At 44.6% G+C, this 27,908-nt stretch overlaps 1 protein-coding gene across 2 annotated transcripts in view; it reads left to right on the forward strand.

The window, feature by feature from the left end:
- The window catches only part of IKBKB (inhibitor of nuclear factor kappa B kinase subunit beta), a 419,227-nt gene that overhangs the window by 150,226 nt on the left and 241,093 nt on the right, over positions 1-27,908 (forward strand). For both annotated transcript variants that reach the window (XM_069214097.1, XM_069214096.1), the window contains exons 8-9: positions 23,951-24,075; positions 24,463-24,570. In XM_069214097.1, coding sequence (XP_069070198.1) covers positions 23,951-24,075; positions 24,463-24,570 — 233 coding nt within the window. The remainder of the gene's footprint in view (positions 1-23,950; positions 24,076-24,462; positions 24,571-27,908) is intronic.

Here is a 27,908-nt window from a genome sequence, read left to right on the forward strand (position 1 = left end):
GGGTTAATGTTTTAGAAATTGACCTCTGTGCCACATGTGAATCCAAGTGCATGCAGGTCCAGCATGCCTTAAAACTGCTCCCCAATATTCATCCGTACTAGTAGTCCTTGATAACATGGCATGCCACACGTGAAACTGAAACTGTCAAAATGCAAAAAATGTGTGAAACAGATGCCCACCCAGCCATATTAAACCATGCAACCATAGCGCATGTAAACCTTCAACCAGAAACGTTGACTCAAAAGCTAAACACCAGTACTATTAAACAGCTCTTCACTGAAGTGCAGCGCCAACCTACTCCAAATGATTTTATTGTTCATGTTCTTAGTAATCCAATGTTTCATGTACGGCAAAAGTCTAGGTGCTACTTCACTCACATACGTGACTGAGGATAAACTGTCAACGTTTAAATTGACGAGTCTCTAAGCACGCACAGTGAACCTGTGCACCAGTGCAAACACGTACATTTAAAATCCCTCTGCGTTTTATGACGATGAGCTGCCGCCGGTGTGCTGCGATTCTCAAAAGTGTAAAACGCAGTAGACTGCTAATCGAGAAGGATTACTTGAAAACTGTGAAACGCGGAGTGAAAGTGTATGATTCACTTGGAAAGCTGAAAGGAAAGCGACCTCTCTCAAGGGTGGCGCCGCGAACGTGCTCTGTGAACAAGATTAAGGAGTTGACTGCCATTTAAATTTAGCATGCGACTCAAATGGAGCGCTTGACCAGGAAGGTAACTATGCAAATAGTAAACATGAGGCATACTCCCTTACACGTGAACGGGTATATCTCTTTACCTAGTGTCTTGAACATACCAATTGCCAAATGTAAAGGTTAACAGCAGAAATTTTCAAAGTGGCAACAAAAAGTGCAGAGGTTCCCATGTGGATAAATACAATCAAATAGCATATGCCCATGACAATATTGCAAACACAAAAGATGCCATAAGGGTAAACAGCCGTGACAGGTCACAACTGTGTATCAAACCGACAATAACAACTTGAAATAACAAACTTTGATCATTATGTGATATGGCAATGAAAAGAGCAAGACAACAAAACATAAATAGCAATTACATTAACAATAGCAGTTTGTGACTTCTATAACAATAACATAATTGCAAACATGCTCATTGAACACAAATCCACGAGTGTAAAAAGACCCCTTTGAGGGCTAATCAACTTGCATATGATTAATGACATTTATACCTATGCAAAAAACCATGGTATGATGCATGGGTACACAGCGATAGTATGAAGAATTTCACAAAGATCCTGTTACTTGGCAATACGACAGGATTGTGCACATGTAAAATGTTGTAGCTGATGATTTAGGATCGTATGAATGTACAATATATAAATGCCAGTAATGTGAAGTGTGCCCGTCATAGAAGGCACACCATCTCCATTTTGTCAGTTAACCCCTGAGTTGCAAGGGTTTTGAATTTCCTAATCCACTAAGTTTCTTGTTGGGATATGATGAGCCCTTTTTTGGCTATTTGGGGTAGTTTGTGGTTAGTACTCCATAACCTTTTGTTCATATATGCTGTCCACGCCAAACATACGCCCTTTTTTTCAACATTACCCCTGGAGGGGACTGAGAAATTTGCCAACATACAGCTATATTTTGTTTTACGGGGCGAAAAAAGGGGAGAAAGTGCTGCAGAAGAAAACTTTTTTTTTTTTTAACTGCAAATGGAATCAAAAAAAGGATTTGCAGTGCTAAAATAACCATCTTCCCAGCTTTCAGGAATAGGCAGACTTGAATCGGAAAACCGACATTTTCAATACAGTTTTGACATTTTACTGGGACATAGCCCATTTTTTCTGTTTTTTTTTGTGCTTTCAACCTCCTTCCAGTTAGTGGTAGAAATGGGTGTGAAACAAATGGTGGATCCCGGAAAGCTATACATTAAAAACATGTAGGCAAGATTCTGAATTCAGCAGAGTCGTTTGTGTAAGATCCTTTTAAGGTTTTCCATTAGAAGGTTTAACAGTTCAAATTAAAATTGAAGTTGAGTTGAAAAACCAGCCACTTTTCTCTGTGCTTTCATTGATAACTTGATAACTATCTTCTATGATAAATTTTTATAAGTAATACACTTTTACATCCACTGGACCCTTCTGGTTGCAGGGATATATTGGGCTTATAGGTTCTCCAAGAACCCGAGGTACCCGGAGCCAATAACTGAGCTGCACCTTGCAATGTTTTTCCACTGTGTACCCGGTGTACAGCAAATCATTCGGTAAAGTATATAGAGTGAAAAATAGGTATCAAGGAAGCCTGTGTATTTCCGAAATGGGCACAAGATAGGGAGTTTAGAGGTAGTGGTTATTTGCGCAACTCTAAATTTGTGGTTCCCATACTAGCATGTGAATTAGAGGGCATTTCATAAAATGACTTCTTTCTTACACACTCTTACATTTGGAAGGCGTGAATGCAGAGAAAGACAATTGGTGGGGGGGGGGGGGGGGAAGGGAATGTGCCTAGCTCTAGATTTTGGGAAAACTAGCAAACCTGTACATTTTGGAAACTAGACACCTAGGAGAATCCAGGATGGGGTGACTTGTGTGGATTTCACCAGGTTCCGTTGCCCAGAATCTCTTGCAAACCTCAAAATTTGTATAAAAACACATTTCCCCCACATTTCTTTGATGGAAAGTTCTGGAATCTGAGAGGAGCTACAAACTTCCTTCTACCCAGCATACCCCAAAGTCTCCCGATTAAAAATGGTACCTCACTTGTGTGGGCAGGCCTAGTGCCCGGTGCAGGAAACGGCCCAAAATGCAATGTAGACACATCACATTTTTCCACTGAAAATTGACCCTTTTTTTTTTTTTGCAATGTGTCTAGCTCTAGATTTTGGGCCCTAACTCATTTGGCCATCTAGGTAAGCCTAGTAAACCTGTACATTTAAAAAAAAAAAAATAGACACCTAGGAAAATCCATGATGGGGTGACTTGTGTGGCTTGCACCACGATGGGCTGCCCAGCCTGGCCCAAGGACGATCCAGAGTGGCTGCTGCAATCCCTTCCCCTGTGTGGCTGCCGGGAGAGCTGAGTTGACCTCATAACCAGGGATTGGCTCGCTCGCCCGTCCGTCCCTGCCCGTGTGCTGGCATTTCCCAGTCAGTCGGATCCCCTGAGATTGGGCCAGTCACCACGGCGGACCTTTGGGTGATTGAGGCCTGGGGGAGACTGGTACACATTGCAGATTGGGACATCCCAGTTCGGGTGGCTGGGCTTATAAAAGGGACTGTGCTTTATTGTGGCCATAGCTGCGCTGCACCTTCAAGGGCAGTTACATTTAACTATTTCAAACATGGGAGGGACCCATCAGTCTCCCCGCTGACCCTGCCATGTGTGTGCGCCACCCACTTCTCTTTGGGGCCATACATAGGGGCGCCTAATAGTTTTTTAAGACATTATGGGGTGATTCCTCGACGGAGACCCCCGATGAGAAACTTGGCACTTCCTGAGGACTACTGGAATTACTGTAACTCATGCAGTAGGTGCGCAGGTGTTCCTGTAACCTACATGGGTGCAAACTACAATGTAGTGGATAGTAGGAGCACAGACACTTTGTTCCAGATGACTTTATGGTAATAATCTGGGCTAATTTGTGTTTCATTCATTACATGTTGCATGATCGTCTTTGGTGATTCATGTGTTCATTCATGATGTGTAGGAAAGTACCATCTTGCCTGGCATGTTACCCCCATATTTCACTGTATATATGTTGTTTTAGTCTGTGTCACTGGGACCCTGCCAGGCAGGGCCCCAGTGCTCATAAGTATGTGCCCTGTATGTGTTCCCTGTGTGATGACTAACTGTCTCACTGAGGCTCTGCTAACCAGAACCTCAGTGGTTATGCTCTCTCTGCTTTCCAAATTTGTCACTAACAGGCTAGTGACCAATTTCACCAATTTACATTGGCATACTGGTACACCCATATAATTCCCTAGTATATGGTACTGAGGTACCCAGGGTATTGGGGTTCCAGGAGATCCCCATGGGCTGCAGCATTTCTTTTGCCACCCATAGGGAGCTCTGACAATTCTTACACAGGCCTGGCAGTGCAGCCTGAGTGAAATAACGTCCACGTTATTTCACAGCCATTTACCACTGCACTTAAGTAACTTATAAGTCACCTATATGTCTGACCTTCACCTGGTGAAGGTTGGGTGCAAAGTTACTTAGTGTGTGGGCACCCTGGCACTAGCCAAGGTGCCCCCACATCGTTCAGGGCAAATTCCCCGGACTTTGAGTATGGGGACACTATTACACGCGTGCACTGTACATAGGTCACTACCTATGTACAGCGTCACAATGGTAACTCCGAACATGGCCATGTAACATGTCTAAGATCATTCTGGCATTGGGGGGACAATTCCATGATCCCCCGGGTCTCTAGCACAGAACCCGGGTACTGCCAAACTGCCTTTCCGGGGTCTCCACTGCAGTTGCTGCTGGTGCCAACCCCTCAGACAGGTTTCTGCCCTCCTGGGGTCCAGGCAGCCCTGGCCCAGGAAGGCAGAACAAAGGATTTCCTCTGAGAGAGGGTGTAACACCCTCTCCCTTTGGAAATGGGTGTGAAGGCTGGGGAGGAGTAGCCTCCCCCAGCCTCTGGAAATGCTTTGATGGGCACAGATGGTGCCAATCTCTGCATAAGCCAGTCTACACCGGTTTAGGGATCCCCCAGCCCTGCTCTGGTGCGAAACTGGACAAAGGAAAGGAGAGTGACCACTCTCCTGACCTGCACCTCCCAGGGGAGGTGCCCAGATCTCCTCCAGTGTGTCCCAGACCTCTGCCATCTTGGAAACAGAGGTGTCTGTGGCACACTGGACTGCTCTGAGTGGCCAGTGCCAGCAGGTGACGTCAGAGGCTCCTTCTGATAGGCTCTTACCTCTCTTGGTAGCCAATCCTCCTTCCTAGGTAGCCAAACCTCCTTTTCTGGCTATTTAAGGTCTCTGCTTTGGGGAATTCTTCAGATAACGAATGCAAGAGCTCACCAGAGTTCCTCTGCATCTCCCGCTTCACCTTCTGCCAAAGGATCGACCGCTGACTGCTCAGGACGCCTGCAAAACCGCAACAAAGTAGCAAGATGACTACTAGCAACCTTGTATCGCTTCATCCTGCCGGCTTTCTCGACTGTTTCCAGGTGGTGCATGCTCTGGGGGTAGCCTGCCTCCTTGCACCAGGAGCTCTGAAGAAATCTCCCGTGGGTCGACTGAATCTTCCCCCTGCAACCACCGGCAACAAAAGACTGCATCACCGGTCCTCTGTGTCCCCTCTCAGCACGACAAGCGTGGTCCCTGGAACTCAGCAACTCTGTCCAAGTGACTCCCACAGTCCAGTGACTCTTCAGTCCAAGTTTGGTGGAGGTAAGTCCTTGCCTCCCCATGCTAGACTGCATTGCTGGGTACCGCGTGATTTGCAGCTGCTCCAGCTCCTGTGCACTCTTCCAGGATTTCCTTCGTGCACAGCCAAGCCTGGGTCCCTGACACTCTAACCTGCAGTGCACAACCTTCTGAGTTGTCCTCTGGCGTCGTGGGACTCCCTTTTGTGACTTCAGGTGGACTCCGGTTCACTTTTCTTCTAAGTGCCTGTTCAGGTACTTCGGCGGATGCTGCCTGCTTCTGTGAGGGCTCCCTGACTTGCTGGGTGTCCCCTCTGTCTCCTCATCCAAGTGGCGACATCCTGGTCCCTCCTGGGCCACAGCAGCATCCAAAAACCCTAACCGCGACCCTTGTAGCTAGCAAGGCTTGTTTGCGGTCTTTCTGTGTGGGAATACCTCTGCAAGCTTCTTCACGATGTGGGACATCCATCCTCCAAAGGGGAAGTTCCTAGTCCTCTGCGTTCTTGCAAAACACCAAGCTTCTTCCATCCGGTGGCAGCTTCCTTGCACCCTCAGCCGGCATTTCCTGGGCTCCTGCCCACTCTTGACACTGTTGCGACTCTTGGACTTGGTCCCCTTGTCTTACAGGTACTCAGGTCCGGAAATCCACAGTTGTTGCATAGCTGGTGTTGGTTTTCCTTGCAGAATCCCCCTATCACGACTTCTGTGCTCTCTGGGGGTTGTAGGTGCACTTTAAACCTACCTTACAGGGTCTTGGGGTGGGTTATTTTTCTAACCCTCACTGTTTTCTTACAGTCCCAGCGACCCTCTATAAGCTCACATAGGTTTGGGGTCCATTCGTGGTTCGCATTCCACTTTTGGAGTATATGGTTTGTGTTGCCCCTATACCTATGTGCTTCTATTGCAATCTATTGTAACTTTACACTGCTTGCGTTACTTTTCTTGCTATAACCTGCATAATTTTGGTTTGTGTACATATCTTGTGTATATTTCCCATCCTCATACTGAGGGTACTCACTGAGATACTTTTGGCATATTGTCATAAAAATAAAGTACCTTTATTTTTAGTATATCTGTGTATTGTGTTTTCTTATGATATTGTGCATATGACACCAGTGATATAGTAGGAGCTTTACATGTCTCCTAGTTCAACCTAATCTGCTTTGCCATAGCTACCTTCTATCAGCCTAAGCTGCTAGAAACACCTCTTCTACCCTAATAAGGGGTAACTGGACCTGGCAGAAGGTGTAAGTACCTCTGGTACCCACTACAAGCCAGGCCAGCCTCCTACATGATGTCCAAGCATTTATGGTGATAGTTGATTATTCCTGTAACGTAATGCTGCATTTTCATGCCCTGAGTATATCCTGGTATTGTGAGGTATGTCACCACTGGGTGTTGCATTACCCAGAGTAATGATTATTAAATTATTCCAGTGATAATATGATACGCACAATATTTATGAATAATGGCATTGTGATTGATGGTTCATGCACAGTATGTATGTTTTATGATGTTCTTGGTCCATGATCTATACTTACAATATTACACCTATATTTGTAAACAATTTGGTGTGGAGTCTCTTTTGTGGTGTGTTTGTGTCACTGGTGTGAGTGTGTTGCACAAATGCTTTACACATGACCTCTGGAGATGAGCCTGACTCATCTATGCCAGTCTGCCAGTGGGTGAGCACAGTTATCTTTGGTGTCTAACTTACTCACCCTGACTAGAGGGGTGGGTCCTATCTGGCTGAGGTTCATACCCTAACCAGCCAGAAGCCCCATTTCTAACACTTCCAATAAAAATGGTACATCTCTTGTGTGGGTAGGTCTAATGCTTGTGACTGGAAAGGGCTCAAAACACAACGTGGACTCAACATTTTTTCACTGAAAATTGATCTTTTTTTTTGCAATGTGCCTAGTTGTGGATTTTGGGCCCTAGCTTAACAGGCACCTAGGGAAACTTAGCAAACCTATACATTTTGAAAACTAAACACCTAGGGAAATCCAGGATTGGGTGACCTGTGTGGCTGACGCCAGGTTCTGTTACCCTGAATCCCTTGTAAACCTCAAAAGTTGTCTAAAAAACACATTTTCAAAACATTTCTGTGATGGAAAGTTCTGGAATCTGAGGGGAGCTATGAACTTCCTTCCACCTAGCATTCCTCCAAGTTTCCCGATAAAAAATGGCACCTCACTTGTGTGGGTAGGCCAAGTGCTTTTTGACTAGAAACGACCCAAAACGCAACGTGAACACATCAAATTTTTGGCCCCTGCTCAGCCGGCTCTGAGGGAAAAAATAGCATTTTTTAAAACTAGATAGCTGTGGGAATCCAGGATGGGGTGACTTGTGTTGCTCTCACCATGTTCTATTAGCCAGAATTCCTTGCAAACCTCAACATTTGTCTCAAACACATTTTCGTCACATTTCTGTGATGGAAGTTCTGGAATCTCAGGGGAGCCACAAATTACCTACCACCCACCTCCCTCCCCAGATCTCCCAATAAAAATAGCACCTGAATTGATGTGTGTGAGCCAAGTGCCCATGACAGGGAAGAGCGCAAAACATATTGTGGACACATCAAAATTATATATTACAAAACAATCTGTGTTTGCAATGAGGGCACCTGCGTTTTTGGTCCCGGGCTCAGAGGCCATCTAGGGAAACCTGACAAACCCAGACATTTCAGAAAACTAGACACCCGGGGGAGTCCAGTGAGGTGTGGCTTGTGTGGATCCCACAACGTTTTCTTACCCAGAATCCCCTGAAAACCTCAAATTTAGATTTTAAAAAATCAAATTTTTCTCACATTTGTGTGGGATCACCGCACCAGCACACATTTCTTACCACCTAGTGTTCCCCTCATTCTACCAATGAAAATGGTATGGATGGTGTGCGGGGATCCAATTCACACACAATCTGTAACCAAACAATTTGATTCCTTGATGTACTGTTTGAGTTAACCCCAGTGAGTATCAAGAAAGAAGTATACAAAAAACTGACTGATCATAATAATTACTTGCTCTTTCAAAGATTTCTTCCCCAGAGTTGAAACAGCATCTACCATTTTTGCAGTTTCTTTATATAAAAAGGATTACATCTGATATTGAGGAGTGTGCATCAACAATGGAAGAATACAAATCGAGGTTCAGCAACAGAAGATATCCTCCTGATATACTTAACTCAGCTGCACAACGTGTGTAATCTTTAAATTGAACAAGTCTGCTCATTGACTAACCCGCTCGTCTAGCGTTTGTTTCCAAATTCTCCACAAAGTCCCCTGTCATTAAAGCTTCATTAACCATCGATGGGAGCTGCTTCAAACTGAACCAGACTTGACGTGTCTGTTTTCCTATAAACCCAACTTTGCTTAACAACGGATGAGAAATTTAAAACAAGTTCAACCTCCCAAAAAAATCCTTGACCTCGGAAACCTACGTTGCTACCAAAATGGCATACATTGCAATAATGCCATCGTTGACAATACAGTCCTCCATCCAAAATAGGTCAGCCCATTAAATTGCGGCATTCATCTAACTGCAACTACAAAAATATATTCTGCAGCATAAAATGCCCTTGTGGCTTGGTGTACATAGGAAAGACTGAAAGAAAGGTTAAGATACGTATAACTGAATGCAAAAGTATGATATGCAACAACAACAAAAATTCCAGTCTAGCTGCACATTGGCTTAAAAATAAACACAGCATAGCGCACATTTGTTTCCATATTTTAGAGGTGATTAAGTCTAATCCTGAAATCAACAGTCATAAATTTTTAGCCCAAGAAGAAAATTACTGGATTAGGAAATTCGATACCCTTCTGTCTCAGGGGTTAAATAGCAAAATGGAGATGCCTTGATTTCTGTGACAGGCACACATCACATTATTATAGGCATTTATATGTTGTACATTCATAGGATCCTCAGTCATCAGCTTTAGCATCTCACATATGCACAGTCTTGTCATAGTACCAAGTAACAGGGTCTTTCTGGAATCCTTCACACTATTGCTGTATACCCTTGCATCGTACCATGTTACTTTGCATAGTTAAGTGTGCTAAATCATATGCAAGTTGATTTGCTCTCAAAAGTGTCTTTTCAAATTTATGGATTGTTGTTCAATTAGCATATTTGCAATTATGCTACGGTTATGAAAGTTCACTACTGTCACAAACTGCTATCATTTATATATTTTGCTATTTATGTTTTGTTTTCATGCTGTTTTTACTGATATCATGTAGTGATCAAAAGTTATTTCATGTTGTTATTATCAGGTTCACACACCATTGTGAACAGTCACTGCTGTTTACCCTTATGTCATCTTTTGAGTTTACAATATTGTTAGGGGCGTATGCTATTTTATTTTATTTACCGGCATGGGCAGCTCTTGGGTTGGTTCACTGTGAGCCCTTAAACACTCATCAATTGATTCGTTGACAGTGTGTCACACATCCGTGAGTGAAGTTGCACCTAGAGTTTTGCCATTCATGAATCATTGGATTATTAAGAAAATGCACAATAAACTCATTTGGAGTATGTTGGTGTTGCATTTAAGTTGAGAGCTGTTAATAGCACTGGTGTTTAGCTTTTGAGTTAATATTTCTGGGGGAAAATTTCTATATCCTGTGGTTGTATGGTTTAATATTGCTGTGTAGAACTTTGTTTCACACAGTTTTTTGGCAGTTGAACACTTTCATAATTTTATGTGTCACATGACATTTTATCACTGACGCACCTGGTATGGATGAATTTTGACTAGCAGTTTTAAGGCATGTTGGACCTGAACTTGGATTCACGTGTGACATGAAGATCGCGTTTTAAAACATTAACCCCAATTCCCTACGTTCTGTTCTGACTAGACCTTCCTGTGTTTAATATGAAGGGGTTTACCCCGAAATGCACTGGGCTTTGGACACATCTCTCCATGCGTGATGAATGTTGAATTGTCAGATTCTATAGCTACGAGTATGGAGCAACAGTCTGTATGAAATTTGAATAATGACATCATCACAACTTCAGTAAAACAATCAAAGCACTGAACAGCTTTATTCTGGCACCTTTATTGATTTTGGTTTAAAAGGTTGTGTACTTTGGGTCTTGCTTCCAACTCGGTTACCAGCTATAGTGATTATTTTACACGTGCACTGAGGAGAGCATGCATCATTGTTGCACACCAAAGATATTGTTGATGCCACAACAAAGTGAAGTTTGATTACTGTATGGACATTGTATGTTTACATTTAGAGTGCTTTGTAACACATTTCTTTTATTAATAAAGTAAACTTTTTCCCAGGCCTAAACATTCCTTCTTAATGCATATAAGCCACCCCAACGGTAGGCCCTGGACAGCCCAGAAGCAGTATCCAGTGTATTTAACCCAGATCTGTGACTGGGGGTGAATGTTTGATTGGCTCCGCATTCCGTCCATCATTTGTATTTTGCTTTTCTTTTGCCGCCATAAGTGCGCCCGGTATGCCCAGACGTGGTTCCCGGGCTCACTATGCCACTGGATTCAAGCTAGCCTGGCTGATGAAGGGTGAAACCCTGAAACCGGTCCCAGGATGCTTGTTTCCGGTCCAGGGATGAACTGGCCTGGCAGTTCGGGCTGGACTGTTCCCATGAGGAACAGGGTGAAGACTGATTTGCATATGGCTAGGTGTAAACTGGGGTGGCATGGTGAGCAAAAGAACGATGGATTAAACCCAGATCTGTGACTGGGGGTGAATGTTTGATTGGTTCCGCATTCCGTCCATCATTTGTATTTTGCTTTGCTACAGCCATCTTCACCATTCTTTGTGACTTCAGTATCTACTTTGATAATCCGTCCTGCAAAATTGCCTCCTCTCTGATAAAGAATTTTATTGCCTTGGATATCCAGCTCATCAGTAACACTCCCACCCATAAGGTTGGACATCTGCTGGACCCTCTATTTACCAATCTGAAGAGCTTGCAGACTGACCAGCCATCTCCTCTATCTAGGTCTGATCACTTTGCATCCCTTTTTTCCACTATATCCCCTTGAGGACCCTCACTCAGGAAAATCAGCCAGTCTCTACAGACGGGAACTGGGCAAAGCTCAGCATCCCTGCTCTTAATCACAGTTTAGAGTCCAACAGCCCTATGACAGAAATTAAGTTCAATCTGTCAAATTCCTTATTGATACCTGGCCCAGGTCTTCTCTCGTCTCTTTACTTCCTATATACGAGCCGGAAGCCTCATAGAACCCCCTCCCTCCAGCCCCTTGGTAGAATGTGCACGAAAACAGAAAGGTATGTAAATGATTGGAAAGAGTGTGGTGCAAATCCTATAGTAAATAGGTCAACCAGAAGTATAAGTCACATTTAAAGGAATAGCATAAAAACTGTTGAGTCACTAGAGTCTTATTATTTGGATAAAATAATCTTGCCTCAAAACCGCCCTAAAATTCTGAGGTAGTGAAAACACTCTCAGATCCCACTAACATTGCTCCAGTCGCCCCCTCTCAGATCCTCAGTGTGATGGGTTAGCTGGTTTCTTAAAAAAAGAAAGTAGCAGACATACAGTCTTCTTTCTCTGACATACCCGCCTCCAGCATTCATCTAATACAATCTAGTGTGCCCTGCACCTTGAGTGTGTTTCATTCTACAGGGAGTGCAGAATTATTAGGCAAATGAGTATTTTGACCACATCATCCTCTTTATGCATGTTGTCTTACTCCAAGCTGTATAGGCTCGAAAGCCTACTACCAATTAAGCATATTAGGTGATGTGCATCTCTGTAATGAGAAGGGGTGTGGTCTAATGACATCAACACCCTATATCAGGTGTGCATAATTATTAGGCAACTTCCTTTCCTTTGGCAAAATGGGTCAAAAGAAGGACTTGACAGGCTCCGAAAAGTCAAAAATAGTGAGATATCTTGCAGAGGGATGCAGCACTCTTAAAATTGCAAAGCTTCTGAAGCGTGATCATCGAACAATCAAGTGTTTCATTCAAAATAGTCAACAGGGTCGCAAGAAGCGTGTGGAAAAACCAAGGCGCAAAATAACTGCCCATGAACTGAGAAAAGTCAAGCGTGCAGCTGCCACGATGCCACTTGCCACCAGTTTGGCCATATTTCAGAGCTGCAACATCACTGGAGTGCCCAAAAGCACAAGGTGTGCAATACTCAGAGACATGGCCAAGGTAAGAAAGGCTGAAAGACGACCACCACTGAACAAGACACACAAGCTGAAACGTCAAGACTGGGCCAAGAAATATCTCAAGACTGATTTTTCTAAGGTTTTATGGACTGATGAAATGAGAGTGAGTCTTGATGGGCCAGATGGATGGGCCCGTGGCTGGATTGGTAAAGGGCAGAGAGCTCCAGTCCGACTCAGACGCCAGCAAGGTGGAGGTGGAGTACTGGTTTGGGCTGGTATCATCAAAGATGAGCTTGTGGGGCCTTTTCGGGTTGAGGATGGAGTCAAGCTCAACTCCCAGTCCTACTGCCAGTTCCTGGAAGACACCTTCTTCAAGCAGTGGTACAGGAAGAAGTCTGCATCCTTCAAGAAAAACATGATTTTCATGCAGGACAATGCTCCATCACACGCGTCCAAGTACTCCACAGCGTGGCTGGCAAGAAAGGGTATAAAAGAAGGAAATCTAATGACATGGCCTCCTTGTTCACCTGATCTGAACCCCATTGAGAACCTGTGGTCCATCATCAAATGTGAGATTTACAAGGAGGGAAAACAGTACACCTCTCTGAACAGTGTCTGGGAGGCTGTGGTTGCTGCTGCACGCAATGTTGATGGTGAACAGATCAAAACACTGACAGAATCCATGGATGGCAGGCTTTTGAGTGTCCTTGCAAAGAAAGGTGGCTATATTGGTCACTGATTTGTTTTTGTTTTGTTTTTGAATGTCAGAAATGTATATTTGTGAATGTTGAGATGTTATATTGGTTTCACTGGTAATAATAAATCATTGAAATGGGTATTTTTTTTTTTTTTGTTAAGTTGCCTAATAATTATGCACAGTAATAGTCACCTGCACACACAGATATCCCCCTAACATAGCTAAAACTAAAAACAAACTAAAAACTACTTCCAAAAATATTCAGCTTTGATATTAATGAGTTTTTTGTGGTTCATTGAGAACATGGTTGTTGTTCAATAATAAAATTAATCCTCAAAAATACAACTTGCCTAATAATTCTGCACTCCCTGTATAGACCTTCTGTCCTTCACTTCCGTTTTTGCTACCACCAAATCAGGTACTTCTCTTGACCCCTGTGCATGCTCTGTGTTAGGCAAGCTTGCCCCTCAACTCATTGCATCTCTTTAAGAAGCCATTGTTCCTAAATCCTGGAAACATGCTTTGGTTACACCACTACAGAAAAAGCCAAATCTTTTTTTTATTTTTTTTTAATTCTTTTTATTTGAATAAACAGCGGCTCATCACATAGCGATTAACACCAAGTCATTTGCAGAATATTGTTCTTGTCCATCGTAGAGAAACAATAATTGTCAGTGCATCATCAGTATAGGATCACAAATAGGGATGAAGTTAGTCCCAACAACCTACAATACACAAAACATTAATTACCCCTCAACTAACACGAAAATGGTAGATTTACGTGAAAACCCACCTAATCTTTCCACCCAACCCCATTCCACTACATACCTCCATAGTCTTTCCATTTAAACCAGATTTTGTTACACTTCTGGGGGCAGCCACGGCTCGGGTAAATCACCTGTTATGCGTGCTGGCACCAGTCCAAGTTGTTTTCCCAGACCTGAATCTCTGGAGGCTTGCCCCCTCTCCCCATGTTCTCGCTATATCTCATTTGGCTGGTCCTGACACCAGCATGAGCCACAATCTCTGATAGTGCAGCCACCTTTCCTCCCCAGATATGTGAAGTATTGGCCATCTGTCCTCCAGTGGAAGCATGAGGCCGGTTATCTGGGTCATAATGCGAACCACTCGTCGCCAGAAATCCTGTATGGTTGGGCAGTTCCATATTGTTTGAAAAAATGAGCCCACCATGACACACTCCGTTCTACATAAAGAAGACTCGCAGCGGCCAGTGCAGTGCAGAAGAGATCTGGGGTAATATGATCTGTGAAGAATTCTCAGCTGTATTACGCAAAATTGAGCATGGATTGCCACATCCCTAGTGCTCTGAAGGGCCTCCTGCAAGTCTTCCTTGTGTATTGCACCCAGGTTGCCCTCCCACGCCACTCCTAGAAACCGCCAAGGGTCAGAAGAGTTATTCATAAGTTTTTTTAGTTTTTTTATAAGTCAGGGAGATTGCCTTCTCTGGTATTGGATCCAGTTGTAACCGGTCCTCTAAGGGAGATGTCTCTGGAAGCTGGTCGCCCACCCACCTGTACATGCCTCTTGAGCGCATGGCCCAGCTGCATGTTCCCTCTGCAAGTCCCTGAGAAAAATCAGCGCCCCATTCCTCCAAATGTCCCCCAGACGGTCAATACCTATTAGGCCCAATCTGCAAAATCCCTTCAGATTGCGGAGTTAGCTGAGATGGTCGCTAGTCCACAGGGTAGTCACGCTTGTTAACTTACCCTCCCATCCTAAGAATTTGGTGGCCTCCCTCCACGCTTTCACCATTGCCTGCATATGGATCGGAAGCAGGCCCTCTCCATCTTTGTATAGAGGACTGAGAGGTGTGACCTCCCTCTCCTGTGGCCACTCGGTCCACCCTATAGGCAGGTGCTCTCTTTCAGCAAATACCCATTTGTTCACTGGGACCAGCTGGGACGCACAGTAGTATGCTTGGACGTCTGGAACCGCTAGACCCCTAACAAAAACTCCTCATTGGAGCTTACTCGGGTATATGCTGCCCCTGTCCTACAGAAGAATACGCTATTCACTATTGGCCTGAGAAAAGAAGGTCGGCGATACTTTAAATGGTGTATTCTGAAGTACACACAGTAGGCGAGGTAGTGACATCATTTTGAAGAGGGCAGCTCGGCCCATCAACAAGAGCGGGAGCCTCTGTCAGTGCGAAACGTCTTTGTGGAGACGATCTAGTAGTGGATATAGGTTGAGAAATTCCTCCAGATTACTTGTTATGCATATTCCTAAATATGGTACTCCCTACACTGCCAACGGAGCCATACATCTCGCCGGCAGGCTCAGTTTGCCTCCTGTTAAAGGATCAATTCTTGATTTCTCAGAGTTTATATGGTATCCAGAATATGTTCCAAACAGGTGGAAGATGTGCCGCAATCTATCTATTGAGCGGCAGGGTTTAGTGACGTAGAGGAGGACATCGTCTGCAAACAGGGATATAATATAGCCGCCCACCACCCCCTTCTGGAATACCCCATATGAGAGGGTCTTGTTGCACCCAGGTGGCCAACGGTTCCAGCTCCAGGGCAAACAACCACGGGGACAGAGGACAGCCCTGCCTCATGCCCCTGTGTAGGGCAAAGGAATGGGACGTCACCCTGTTGACTCTCACTCGCGGGCCATTGTATAATGATTGGACCCATGCACAGAATTGAGGGCCAAAGCCCAATCTGGTTGGAACTGCGCAAAGGTATGCCCATTCAATACTATCAAAGGCCATTTTTGCGTCAAGTGATAGTAATGTTACTTCCTCACCCTCCGTGGCACCCATTGCATGCAAGATCCCATACAGGTGCCTCAGATTCAGTCTGGTGTTCCTGCGTGGCATGAAACCTGTTTGGTCACAATAGATCAAGTACCTCACTACCGGTCGAAGCCTATTCATTAAGTATTTTAGCCAACACCTTAACCTCAAGGTTCATCAGTGGTATGCGTCAATATGAGCTACACGTAGTGTGTGGCTTGCCATCTTTATGTAGTACTACAATGGTTGCCATTCTTTGATCCATTAGCAATGTACCGTCCACCCTGGCTGCCCGAAACATGGCCAGCATATGTGGTCCAACAATGTTTGTCATTGTGTCTCCCTGATTGCCCTCTGCACCTCCTCCACTTTTATCTCCTGATCTAACACGTCTCTGCTGCAAGGAGTTCCACCAGCAGAAGGTCCCTAAGGAGTTTCATGCCATCCGCTTAAGTTTGGGCCGTCATGGATGAATATATATATTCATAATAGGCGGCAAAGGCCTCGGCAATGGTGTCTCCAGTGGTATGTTGCCTGCCTGCCTCGTCTCTTCTCAGCCACCCAGTTCCTGCCCTGATCTCTTTTTTCCAACCAGGCCAACAGCTTGTTCGCTTTGTCCCCTACTTCATATAAGCGCCTCTGCATGACCAAAGCATGATTGTGTGCCTTATTGTCTGCTAGGTCCCTCAGCTCCTGTTGCTTAAGACAGTGGTGTGGGTCTACCGGGCCCCACGCTAGTGCCTCTATCTCTAATTTAAGAATCTCATTCTCAGTCTCTTCACACTGAAGACGCTGCTCTCCCCCTACCCCCCAGTATAAGGGTGCCAGGGTGCAAGCCAGGTACCATGGCCCCCGAGCGCCGGCAGGGTATTTGAATGCAGCTTTGGAGGCACATTTACAGAACAGAGATTTAGAGTCTGCCATTCCAGGTGCCGGTCTGTGCCATAAACCGGCCCAGTGGATCCGTCCTTAAAGGACCTGGGACAAAAGGTGTCGTTTTTTTAGTAAGATGCCCACTCCCCTAGAACTAGAGGTGAATCCGGCATGTGCAACCAGAAAGTAGCCGATTCGATTTAAAGCACTGCATTGGTTGAATTGAAGATGCGTTTCCTGTATGAGTGCCACATCTGGTACATGTCTGTGAAGAAATTGTAAGGCCAATGTTCTTTTAATTTTATTGCCCAGGCCATTGACTTTCCACGTCATGACCTTCAGTGGCAGGGGCTTAACGGTCGTCATAATTCACCTGGTCATGTTGTGGGGTCTGTGAGTGTCTATCATGAACCATCCACCATCTCCCTCCTCCTCTCTGGGGTCTCTCTTTCTTCCCGTCGGTTAAGTGTTGTGAGCAGAACTTAAAAAGTACTTTAAAATACCTCAAACATCTGGGCCCTTGAACTCCCAAAGACCCCTTCCTCACTGCTACCCTGCGCAGAAGGCCTAAAACTTCCCACCCCCTGAACTTGCAGAGTAGCCTGGCTCCCTCCAGGTGGACCATATTATGCAGCAAATATATCCATCCCTTAAAAAAAAAAAAAAATTGTAGTTCATGAAGCATCCTACTTAACGCCTATACAGGGAGTGCAGAATTATTAGGCAAATGAGTATTTTGACCACATCATCCTCTTATGCATGTTGTCTTACTCCATCTGTATAGGCTCGAAAGCCTACTACCAATTAAGCATATTAGGTGATGTGCATCTCTGTAATGAGAAGGGGTGTGGTCTAATGACATCAACACCCTATATCAGGTGTGCATAATTATTAGGCAACTTCCTTTCCTTTGGCAAAATGGGTCAAAAGAAGGACTTGACAGGCTCAGAAAAGTCAAAAATAGTGAGATATCTTGCAGAGGGATGCAGCACTCTTAAAATTGCAAAGCTTCTGAAGCGTGATCATCGAACAATCAAGCGTTTCATTCAAAATAGTCAACAGGGTCGCAAGAAGCGTGTGGAAAAACCAAGGCGCAAAATAACTGCCCATGAACTGAGAAAAGTCAAGCGTGCAGCTGCCACGATGCCACTTGCCACCAGTTTGGCCATATTTCAGAGCTGCAACATCACTGGAGTGCCCAAAAGCACAAGGTGTGCAATACTCAGAGACATGGCCAAGGTAAGAAAGGCTGAAAGACGACCACCACTGAACAAGACACACAAGCTGAAACGTCAAGACTAGGCCAAGAAATATCTCAAGACTGATTTTTCTAAGGTTTTATGGACTGATGAAATGAGAGTGAGTCTTGATGGGCCAGATGGATGGGCCCGTGGCTGGATTGGTAAAGGGCAGAGAGCTCCAGTCCGACTCAGACGCCAGCAAGGTGGAGGTGGAGTACTGGTTTGGGCTGGTATCATCAAAGATGAGCTTGTGGGGCCTTTTCGGGTTGAGGATGGAGTCAAGCTCAACTCCCAGTCCTACTGCCAGTTCCTGGAAGACACCTTCTTCAAGCAGTGGTACAGGAAGAAGTCTGCATCCTTCAAGAAAAACATGGTTTTCATGCAGGACAATGCTCCATCACACGCGTCCAAGTACTCCACAGCGTGGCTGGCAAGAAAGGGTATAAAAGAAGGAAATCTAATGACATGGCCTCCTTGTTCACCTGATCTGAACCCCATTGGGAACCTGTGGTCCATCATCAAATGTGAGATTTACAAGGAGGGAAAACAGTACACCTCTCTGAACAGTGTCTGGGAGGCTGTGGTTGCTGCTGCACGCAATGTTGATGGTGAACAGATCAAAACACTGACAGAATCCATGGATGGCAGGCTTTTGAGTGTCCTTGCAAAGAAAGGTGGCTATATTGGTCACTGATTTGTTTTTGTTTTGTTTTTGAATGTCAGAAATGTATATTTGTGAATGTTGAGATGTTATATTGGTTTCACTGGTAATAATAAATAATTGAAATGGGTATATATTTTTTTTTGTTAAGTTGCCTAATAATTATGCACAGTAATAGTCACCTGCACACACAGATATCCCCCTAACATAGCTAAAACTAAAAACAAACTAAAAACTACTTCCAAAAATATTCAGCTTTGATATTAATGAGTTTTTTGGGTTCATTGAGAACATGGTTGTTGTTCAATAATAATATTAATCCTCAAAAATACAACTTGCCTAATAATTCTGCACTCCCTGTAAGGTTAGGGTCGCTCACCGCTCATTTCAGTTATTTTGCTCGTAGGTCTTTCTTTACTTCATCAAAGGTATGTCGCTGTTTCTGTACCTGAACTGTAAAGTCGGGAGAGGGAGGAATCGTATGAGGGCATTGTGAAGGTGCAGATCCGCATGTGTGCGGGCAGTTTGCATTGCGATCTCTATGATTGAAAATTCGTGCTACAATCATTCCTGGTGGGGGCCCCAGGCTTTGGTGGTGGAATCGGCCCATCCCACCGAAAATTGTTTTGAAAAACGCTTTCGACGAAAGGTGTTAACTATGAGGTCCTCCAAAAAGAGGTCCAGGCAAGGCCCCTCTGCCCCTTCCGGGGCCCCAACTACTCGTTTTCCTTGCCCTAGCTTTCTGGTCTTCCAGTCTGGTAGCAACTGCCAAGTTCTGCTTTGTTTCTTAGAAGTGGACTGTAGTGCCTGAATATCGGTCTTAGCTGTAGAGACCTTGTTGGACATTTTTTTGGAGGTCTGCTCGTAGGAATGAAACTTCTGCTGTCACTGCACTGAGCTTGGGCTCCAGCGTGCTCTTCAAGTCTGAGATTGTTGCTCAACTAAGGCTCCACTGTCTCTGGCGTAACCGCATCTTGCTCATTGGATGGAGGGTGCTGCTTATGTACTGCATGTTTGTCCATTTTTTTTGTCTGCATATGGGACAGCCCTTTTGGTTTCATATTGACACTCAGGAGAAAGTCTTGGCCCTGAATGTGATGGGACTGGGAGCCCGTAATCCTCTGCGTGCAATCAGTGCCTCCCCACATCTCTTTAAGGCTTTTCACCTCTATGTTCGGCGGGTCCCTCTTCTCAGGCTCCTCTAGGCCGCTTCCCCTGAGCCGATGTGTAGCCCTCTGTAGAATTGTGATTTCCGAGTCCCAAAGACATCGGGCCAGGCAAGTCCGGGGGACCCCCATCCTCAGCTATAAGGACGAAAGTCGTGCAGCAGAGAGAGGCACACCGCCACGTCAGGGGGGCTCCCTTCACGACCGGCCAGGCGGGCAGAAGACATCTGACCCTCAGGGAAGCCCCTCCAAGTTCTAATATCATTTTTCTGTGTAGCCCACCCCCTCACTCACATGTTCCAGGCCAGGGAAGCGGAGGACCCACCTCACTCGGTCCACTCCGTCCGAGGGTTCGTGTCTTGGGCCCCAGGCCCGCTGGTTCCGCCTTGCTACACCACACTCCCAGCAGGCGTCCCAGGCAGCGCCTCGGCCTCGCCGGTGCCCCGCTATCCGGAGGCTTGAATCTGCCGTGCCGCCTGGCAGTCTGGTTCACGGGTGCGCAACACCCCTCCTGAATATGGTGGCCTGCGGCCGCCGTCTCATTTACTGGGGCGGCGTTGGGGACAAAGTTCTCTCCGCGCTCAGCGGTTTGCCATGCTCCCCCTGCTCTATTTGAAGTGCGGGATGCTGTTGGATTGCAGACGGATGGCGGAATAGTTCGTATAGGCGCCCCGGAGCTCCTTTAGGTGGTGGCCATCTTAGCGTGAGCCCAGCAAAAACCCCCGAAAAAGCCATATCTTGATCCATTTTTATGGTCTGGCTACAGAACAGTCTCTCTATTACCTACTGTGGCCAAAGTGTTAGAAAATATGTGATTAAACAGCATATGTCGCACATTGAACTAAATTGCTTACTCAACCTCTCACAATCAGGCTTTAGAGCTGGCCCTATCACATATTCAGCCAATTTGATGTTTCCGAATATCTTGAGGCATTAGCTGGACAATGGTGATACTGCTACGCAGTGATCCTTTTAGATCTAAGCGCCACATATGATACAGTAAACCACACCACTCTTCTCCAAAGTTTATGGGCATTGGGGGGGGGACTGGTTCCAGCCCTGTCTTGGTTGAAATAATTTCTGCAAGACCATGTCTTCCAGATGCACACGCATCAACATAATTCAAAGCCTTACCGTCTAGCATCTGGGGTACCTCAAGGCTCCACCCTTAGGCCGCCCTTTTCAATCTCTATGTAAGAGGTTTGGCAGAGTTTGTAGAAACGTAGTCTTGCACTTTTCCCTTATGTAAACAATACCCAGATCGTGATATCCCTGTCGTCCAAGGATAATCACAGTGTAGAAGCTTTAAACATCTGCCTTTCTCAAGGTTCATCTTGGATGACTGTAAATTCCCTAAAACTAAATGTGGATAAGACGAAGGTGCTGCTGGTGGACAACCTCCCCCATCTCTGGGGACCTAATCTATGGCCTGGGACCATGGGTAATATTCCGATTCCAGGACCTGTGGTCAAAAACTTTGGGGTCTGGCTGGATGGCAGTCTACCCATGAGCCATCAGATTAACAAGGTTGTTGCCACCTGGTTTGATATTCTTAAATGGCTCAGGAAAATTACTTTCTGTGTTCCTGTCTCAGCCCAGAGAACCATAGTCCAGGCCTTGGCTATTTCCAGGCTGGACTGTAGTAAAATCCTCTACCTAGATGTTTGAAAATCTTAGCTTAAGCGGCTCCAAACAGGGCAGAACACCGCTGAATGTCTCCTACTCCACCCTCCTAAATTGATCTCCACAGAGAGCCTGCTTCATGGCCTACACTGGATGTCAGTTAAACTCCAAGTGCAATTCAAAGCTTTATGCTATATGCAAAAATGCCTGACCAAATTTGGGCCCATGTATTTGAGATCCCAGGTGTCTTCGTATTCACCCAAGCACACTCTGCATTCAAGCAATCTTGAGCTGGCCTTAGTTCCCAGAGTATGGAAATCCCGTCAGGGAGGTTGTGTTCTCCTATCTGGGTCCTAAGCTTTGCATCTCCCTGTACCTCACTTTGAGAGCTTGTTGTTTGCTCTCAGTTTTCCGTAAACTGCTAAAAAAAGTGGCTGTTCTAAATCTTGTCTTAGCAACTAGGTTTGACACGCATTATCATGATTAGCTTAGTGCTGAGAAACCCATGCACTTTTATTTTGTATATGATAATGATAATGAGTTAATCTTTAGTGTCTTTGGAACTTAATTTTAAATTTCTAACACGGTGTAGTTGGGTTTTAAATTACAATCTTAAAAACGCCACTTTAAGAAAGTTGGCATTTTTCTTGCCTTACCCATTTAGTGCCTGTGGCCTCTCTGTGGGTCACATTACTGGGTGCTGGTGACAGTTGTGCTTTGTGTATTCCTCCTAGACAGCCAAACAAAATGGGGTGCTTAGGTGTCACTGACTGGGGCCATTACTGGCAGGATTGGTGGGAGGAGCTGGCCATGCTGACAGCCTCCCGTGATGCTCTCCTTGCGGCCTTCTTCAATGCAAATGGGACTCTGCACAAAGCTTGACAAGTTAAGCCTTCAGTGGAGCTAACCTGGGACTGTGTCCAATCTTTGCTCCTTTGCAGTCGGCCTTAACGTTTTGAACTTGACCCTGTCCAGCATGCCCTGATATCCTGATTTGGCGCTTTGTGCATTTTGGAGCTAAATTAAATTTAATCTTTAAGAATTCATAACTCCGGTCTTCTGATTGGATTTTTGTCATTTTGGTGTTTTAAATTTGGCTCTATTTTTTTCTGACCTGATGTGGGATCTCTTTGTGTGGTGTTTTCACTGCTTTATCATTTGAAGTGTTGCACAAATGCCTTACACATTGCCTCTTAAGTTAAGACTGACTGCGCTGGGGCAAGCTACCAGAGGGTTGAGCACAGGTTCATTTAGCGTTTGCTTGTTATTTCACCCTGACCAGGGTTGTATTTACTGCTTGACCAGAGCTTATGCCCCAGTAAACCAGTAACCCAGCTCATCACACTGGACAACACCAAAGACCTTTCTTTACAAAGCATTGAAGTGTGGACATGCTAGTCTGTCAACAGGCTATTGTTGGACAGACGGTATTAAGAACATTGTTAAAAACATGAACATCTTCGGGAAAAGATCGGATATGAAGTCGCCGCAATTAACCTGTGCCGTGGGACAATCATAGAGTAGTCAAACCAAGGCTATGAAGTGGTCACCCAGTCCGAATTTCCATGGTGTTGCAAACAGGTAGTCTCACTCGATACGGTCAAACGCTTTTTCAGGATCGAGGGATAGTTCTAGGGATGGCTATGGTTGGACAGACGGTATTAGGAACATTGTTAAAAACATCAACATCTTGCTCCTAACCACTGCTTAGAATGAAACTGCTTTATAATAGATCTAGAGTATGTGTATCTACAGCCACACATGCTATTAACAGAAAATGTTCTCCTGCAAGCATCTGTTGTAGTGTGTATTACTGTATTTTCACATGTGCCCGTCTTCCTCTCCGAAGACTGGCAATGATAGACATATTTTACTTTTCTCACACTTTACTTACTTAACAGCCTACAATACACAGGTTTCATCATAATAGTCCTAATCTACATTCCACTTTCACTTCTCAACCGCTGAGCGAAAATAAAATCTTTGGGGGAGTCTGTGCCCATACACGTTGTGGACTAAGAGGAGTCACAGCACATTACGAGTCTGAAAAGTTCTTAGTAGAATAAGAAGTTATAATGTCCGAGCCCAGTACTAGATGGAAGTAGTATGCAGAACATGTGATTCTACAGCACTATATGCTACAAACAGATACTTACAGGGTAAGTAACCGTTTCCTTACTCAACATACAGGATGATAATATGCATGTAAGACAGTGCTTGTTTGGGTTTCTTATCTGTCATCTGGTTTGTTGCTAAATGGCTGAGCTCCTGCCAAAGGGCTGGTTTGGTATGGCTGGTTTGGTATGACTCTGCTTATAGTAGTGCCTGTAGTATGGTAACCATGCAAGGTATTCATTTCTGTATGCTTGATGTATATAGTGCCATCACTAAGGAAGCATTGATTCTGTCTGCAGTAGATTATGACTGATAGTTGGAATTCTATCTTTGCAGGCACCGGAGCTTCTTGAGCAGCAGAAGTACACTGTGACTGTGGACTACTGGAGTTTTGGCACTCTTGCTTTTGAATGCATCACTGGCTTCCGTCCGTTTTTACCCAACTGGCAACCAGTGCAATGGTGAGTAATAACAGGACAAGAAATCTTTATTTGTTCTTTTTCAGTAGTGCCGAAGAATTTAGTTTTGTCGTGGGTGGCTAATGTTTTATGGCAGTGTTCTTCCAATTTAGTCTTGGACTCAGGCAGGCAGTTGCGTAGCTGAACGCAGAAATGGTCTCTCTGTCGAATGAGAGCTGTAGTGGCTGTTCTCGGTTTTTCTAATAGTTGGTTTCCTTATTTTTATGGGTGAGAAGGAGGGCAGTTCTTAGGTGAATATATAATGTGATTTACCCCACTAGGAAATTACGTTCTTAGATTGACAGGTCATCATTTGACAGAAGGGGTATAGCAGCAATGAAAACACACAGGCAATGCTGAAATGTTAATTGTGTTCTCTTCTTTTATTAGGCATGCAAAAGTAAGGCAAAAGGGTGAGCTGGACATCGTGGTTTCTGAAGATTTATTCGGTGAAGTGAAGTTTTCCAGTCACTTACCAACTCCCAATAATCTTCAGAGGTGAGAGAATGTGACATGGAAAGCTGAAACCCCTTGACTGAAGAATTTGCATGGGCTGAACCCCAGGGAATGAAGAGTGGAAATCACTGAGAACGATAGGCAGAAGATGGCTTGTCTGTCCTTCCCACCCAATCGTATTTCGACTGGTCCCTGTTAAATGAAGGCTGACGAGAGACTAAACTCAATAAATAAGAGAAAGGTGGGGGTTCATCCCTGTAACTGAAAAATGAGGGCGGGCAGGCTCTGCATAACTGAAGAACAGCGGAGGCTTCACCTCAACAGCTAAAGTACGAGGAGCATACCTACCTCAGTGGTTATAGTGTAACAAATAACTGAACCCAGGTAACAGATTTATCAGGAAGGGATGAACCTATTTCCAGAAGGATTAGGAAGGGCTTTTCCCAGTACTTGAAAGTGTGTCCATCCTCCTAATACCAGTAGCTGAATTATGGAAAGGGTCTTTACATTTTACATTTAAAAGTTTTGTTACATGACTGTTATATACTCTAAGGTTTTAGTGGTTAGTCCTGTACAGCCTCTACAGTTGACATTCATAAAAAAAAAAATCCCTTTTGGCTATTGACCTCAGTGAAGCCACCAACAGAAGCAGAACACTTTAGAGACATTCAAGCACTGCATCAGCTGCCACCGCTGGACCACATACGCCTCAATCCAGAGAAAAGTGCAATGTTATCAACCTCTTCTTCTGTGAAAAAATACAGAAGAGCTGGCAGCATATCAACAATACTAAGCCTGCTTCAATTCTTACACCCACTCTTTCCTGTAGAATTCCGCAGTGGTCAGCCTTCAAAGCCCTCTCACTCCCCCAGATCTTGCTGACTTTCTCACCTCCTTTAAAGCTACTTCTTATGAAGATAATGTTTTACCCCTAAAAAGTGCTGTAAATGCTTCTCTCAAAGCACGTTCCCAGAAGCTCTCAATACAGGCCAGGTACTCCCACTCCTAAAGAAACTCTACACTAGACCCTTATGACCAAGCTAACTATCGACTTATGGCTCACCTACTGTTCATCGGCTAGCTCATTGAAAAGCAGTCTATGTTCAACTTTGAGACCATATCAGTGCTAGCGATCACCTGCACAACTACCAGTCTTGATTCAGATCATGCTGCAGCTTGGAAACAGCCATGTTATATATAATTGACAATCCTTTCTTTGACCCCTGCCTCCTGAGATTGCTGGAACTCTCAGCTACATTTGACACAGTAGACCATCGGACCCTCAAACACACCCTGCAGTCTTGAGTGGAATTCACCAGCAGTGTCCTTCACTGGTTCTCTTCTCTTTCCAATTGACACCAGTTTGTTCAGATGTGTATATCAAGGTCACAAAAGATCCCTATCATCCCAGTGCTCATACTGTCTCCAGTCATATTCACCCTATGCTTGGTGCCACTTGGTGATCTAACCACATATAACAGCATCATAATTCACCAATATGCTGATGATAAACAGCTGTATTTGAAAGTCTCATCTGCTTCAGACATCCAGCGTATCAAACACTGTTTGCACAGTGCATGTCTTGAATGTCAAGCACCTGCCTGAAGCCCTTTCCAATGAAGATACAATTCTTGTTATTTATCATAAACAATGAACAACATAAAGTACCAACATGGCTCAATAACCCGAACCTTCACAGCTTCAAGCCCCAACTTTCACCCATTGCCAAGTCCCTTTGATTCACCTAGGATGCCAACCTCACCCTAAAGGAACACATTTCCACACTACATAGAGAGCCTGTTTTAGCTTTCTCTTCTAAAAAATGTCAATACTTTTCTTCCAGAAAGCGACTTTAAGCACTTGTTCTTTGGCATCTGTAAGGTGATAATGCCAGGCCAGATGCCAACTAGCACCCCTTAGTGCTGCAGGATGTGTTATCCAGGGCCTGAAGAAATAATGATCATTTCATCCCCATCCTGATGGAAGCAGGTGGCTCCCCCAATCCAGGCCCGCACCATCTTCAAAACCAGCTGCATAATTTTGTTAAGCTGTCATGACAGCATCCCTCTTTTCTTGCGGACAAGCTCCCCTTTTGTGGTGAATGTCAGCACACCACCAGCCAGAACACCATCAGACTGTAGACTCAAGTGTAAAAAAAAGAAAGAAAACACAAGAGCAAGTCTTTTCCACCTATGCACATAGGATCTGGAACAGCATCGCTGTATCCATCGGGACCATCTGAGCGCTGCTCCAGTATAGGAAAGAGTTGACAATGCACCTTTTTAAAGAACACTTCACCACATTGCATTAACCATGCGCAACTCAGCTCCATAAACTCTTAATTGTTAACTTCAAGCTCATCTTTGACCATGTACAGGTCTATGCTGCCTTTTGGCTAGGTTTGTGCTGTAGAAATAACATACACCAACATACATACCAGGGGATCTGAGACATACCAACATTGATTTTTATTTTATTTTTGTTGTTGATGGATATGGCTCTTCTCTGGGCCTTGCTTTTCCATCACAAGGGTTTGATTTTTTTGGGCAAACCATTCGACATGTTTCCTCTTACCTTCAGTGCTGACACCGTGTTGATTGCCTCCTGCATCTATTGTATCACTTTGACATGTTTGCAAATGAATGATCTTAAGCAATGCATGGTTCATGATGGTGATCAACAAGGGGTGCTGCAGTGTTTTGCAATCCCAAGTCACATACTGCAGTCACTTCTTCGGCTGAGTAAAGAGAGGACTTTTAAAAGTGTCCTAATATCATCCTGTGGTCCTTCAACTTTTAAGGACCACAGGATTAATCTTATGTGAATCCTTGGGAGTGCATTATCAAGCCTGCTAGGCTCTGGTTAACTCAAGACACAGATCTTTAACTATTCATCTGAAGCCCAAGACCACCATCTTGGCTCTCAAACCTTTCTTCCTCTGCTCAGTGTTGAAGGCATTTTGGTTCTTACGGATCATGTTTTTTTATATCACCTGAATGGGTGTATCTGATTTGTTATCATCCTTTGACCATACTGTGGAATTTTATCCTTAAGAACAACACCATTCCAATTGCTTCTCTTCTGGACAGGAAGAGGAATGTGGAGGTGAATACTTACAGAAGACCCACCATGCTTCACAAATGAAAGATCTTTTGAAAATATTAATCAGCTACATGTCCAGTTTCGCCTCCCACCTGCAGGTAGAAAAGTCATCTTTGGCAGATACTCTGCTCTTAATGTTCAGTGAATTGTCTGTACCTTTCTCTACCTTTTCTATCTTTTTCCCCATTCACCACATTCTACAAAGATTCAAGAGGTCCCCAGTTCCAAAGTGATACTGGTATTCCCATTTAGATTTTGCAGGTTTGTTTCTCAGAACT

Source organism: Pleurodeles waltl, chromosome 11 (genome assembly GCF_031143425.1).
Source record: "Pleurodeles waltl isolate 20211129_DDA chromosome 11, aPleWal1.hap1.20221129, whole genome shotgun sequence".
Lineage (NCBI taxonomy): Eukaryota > Metazoa > Chordata > Amphibia > Caudata > Salamandridae > Pleurodeles > Pleurodeles waltl.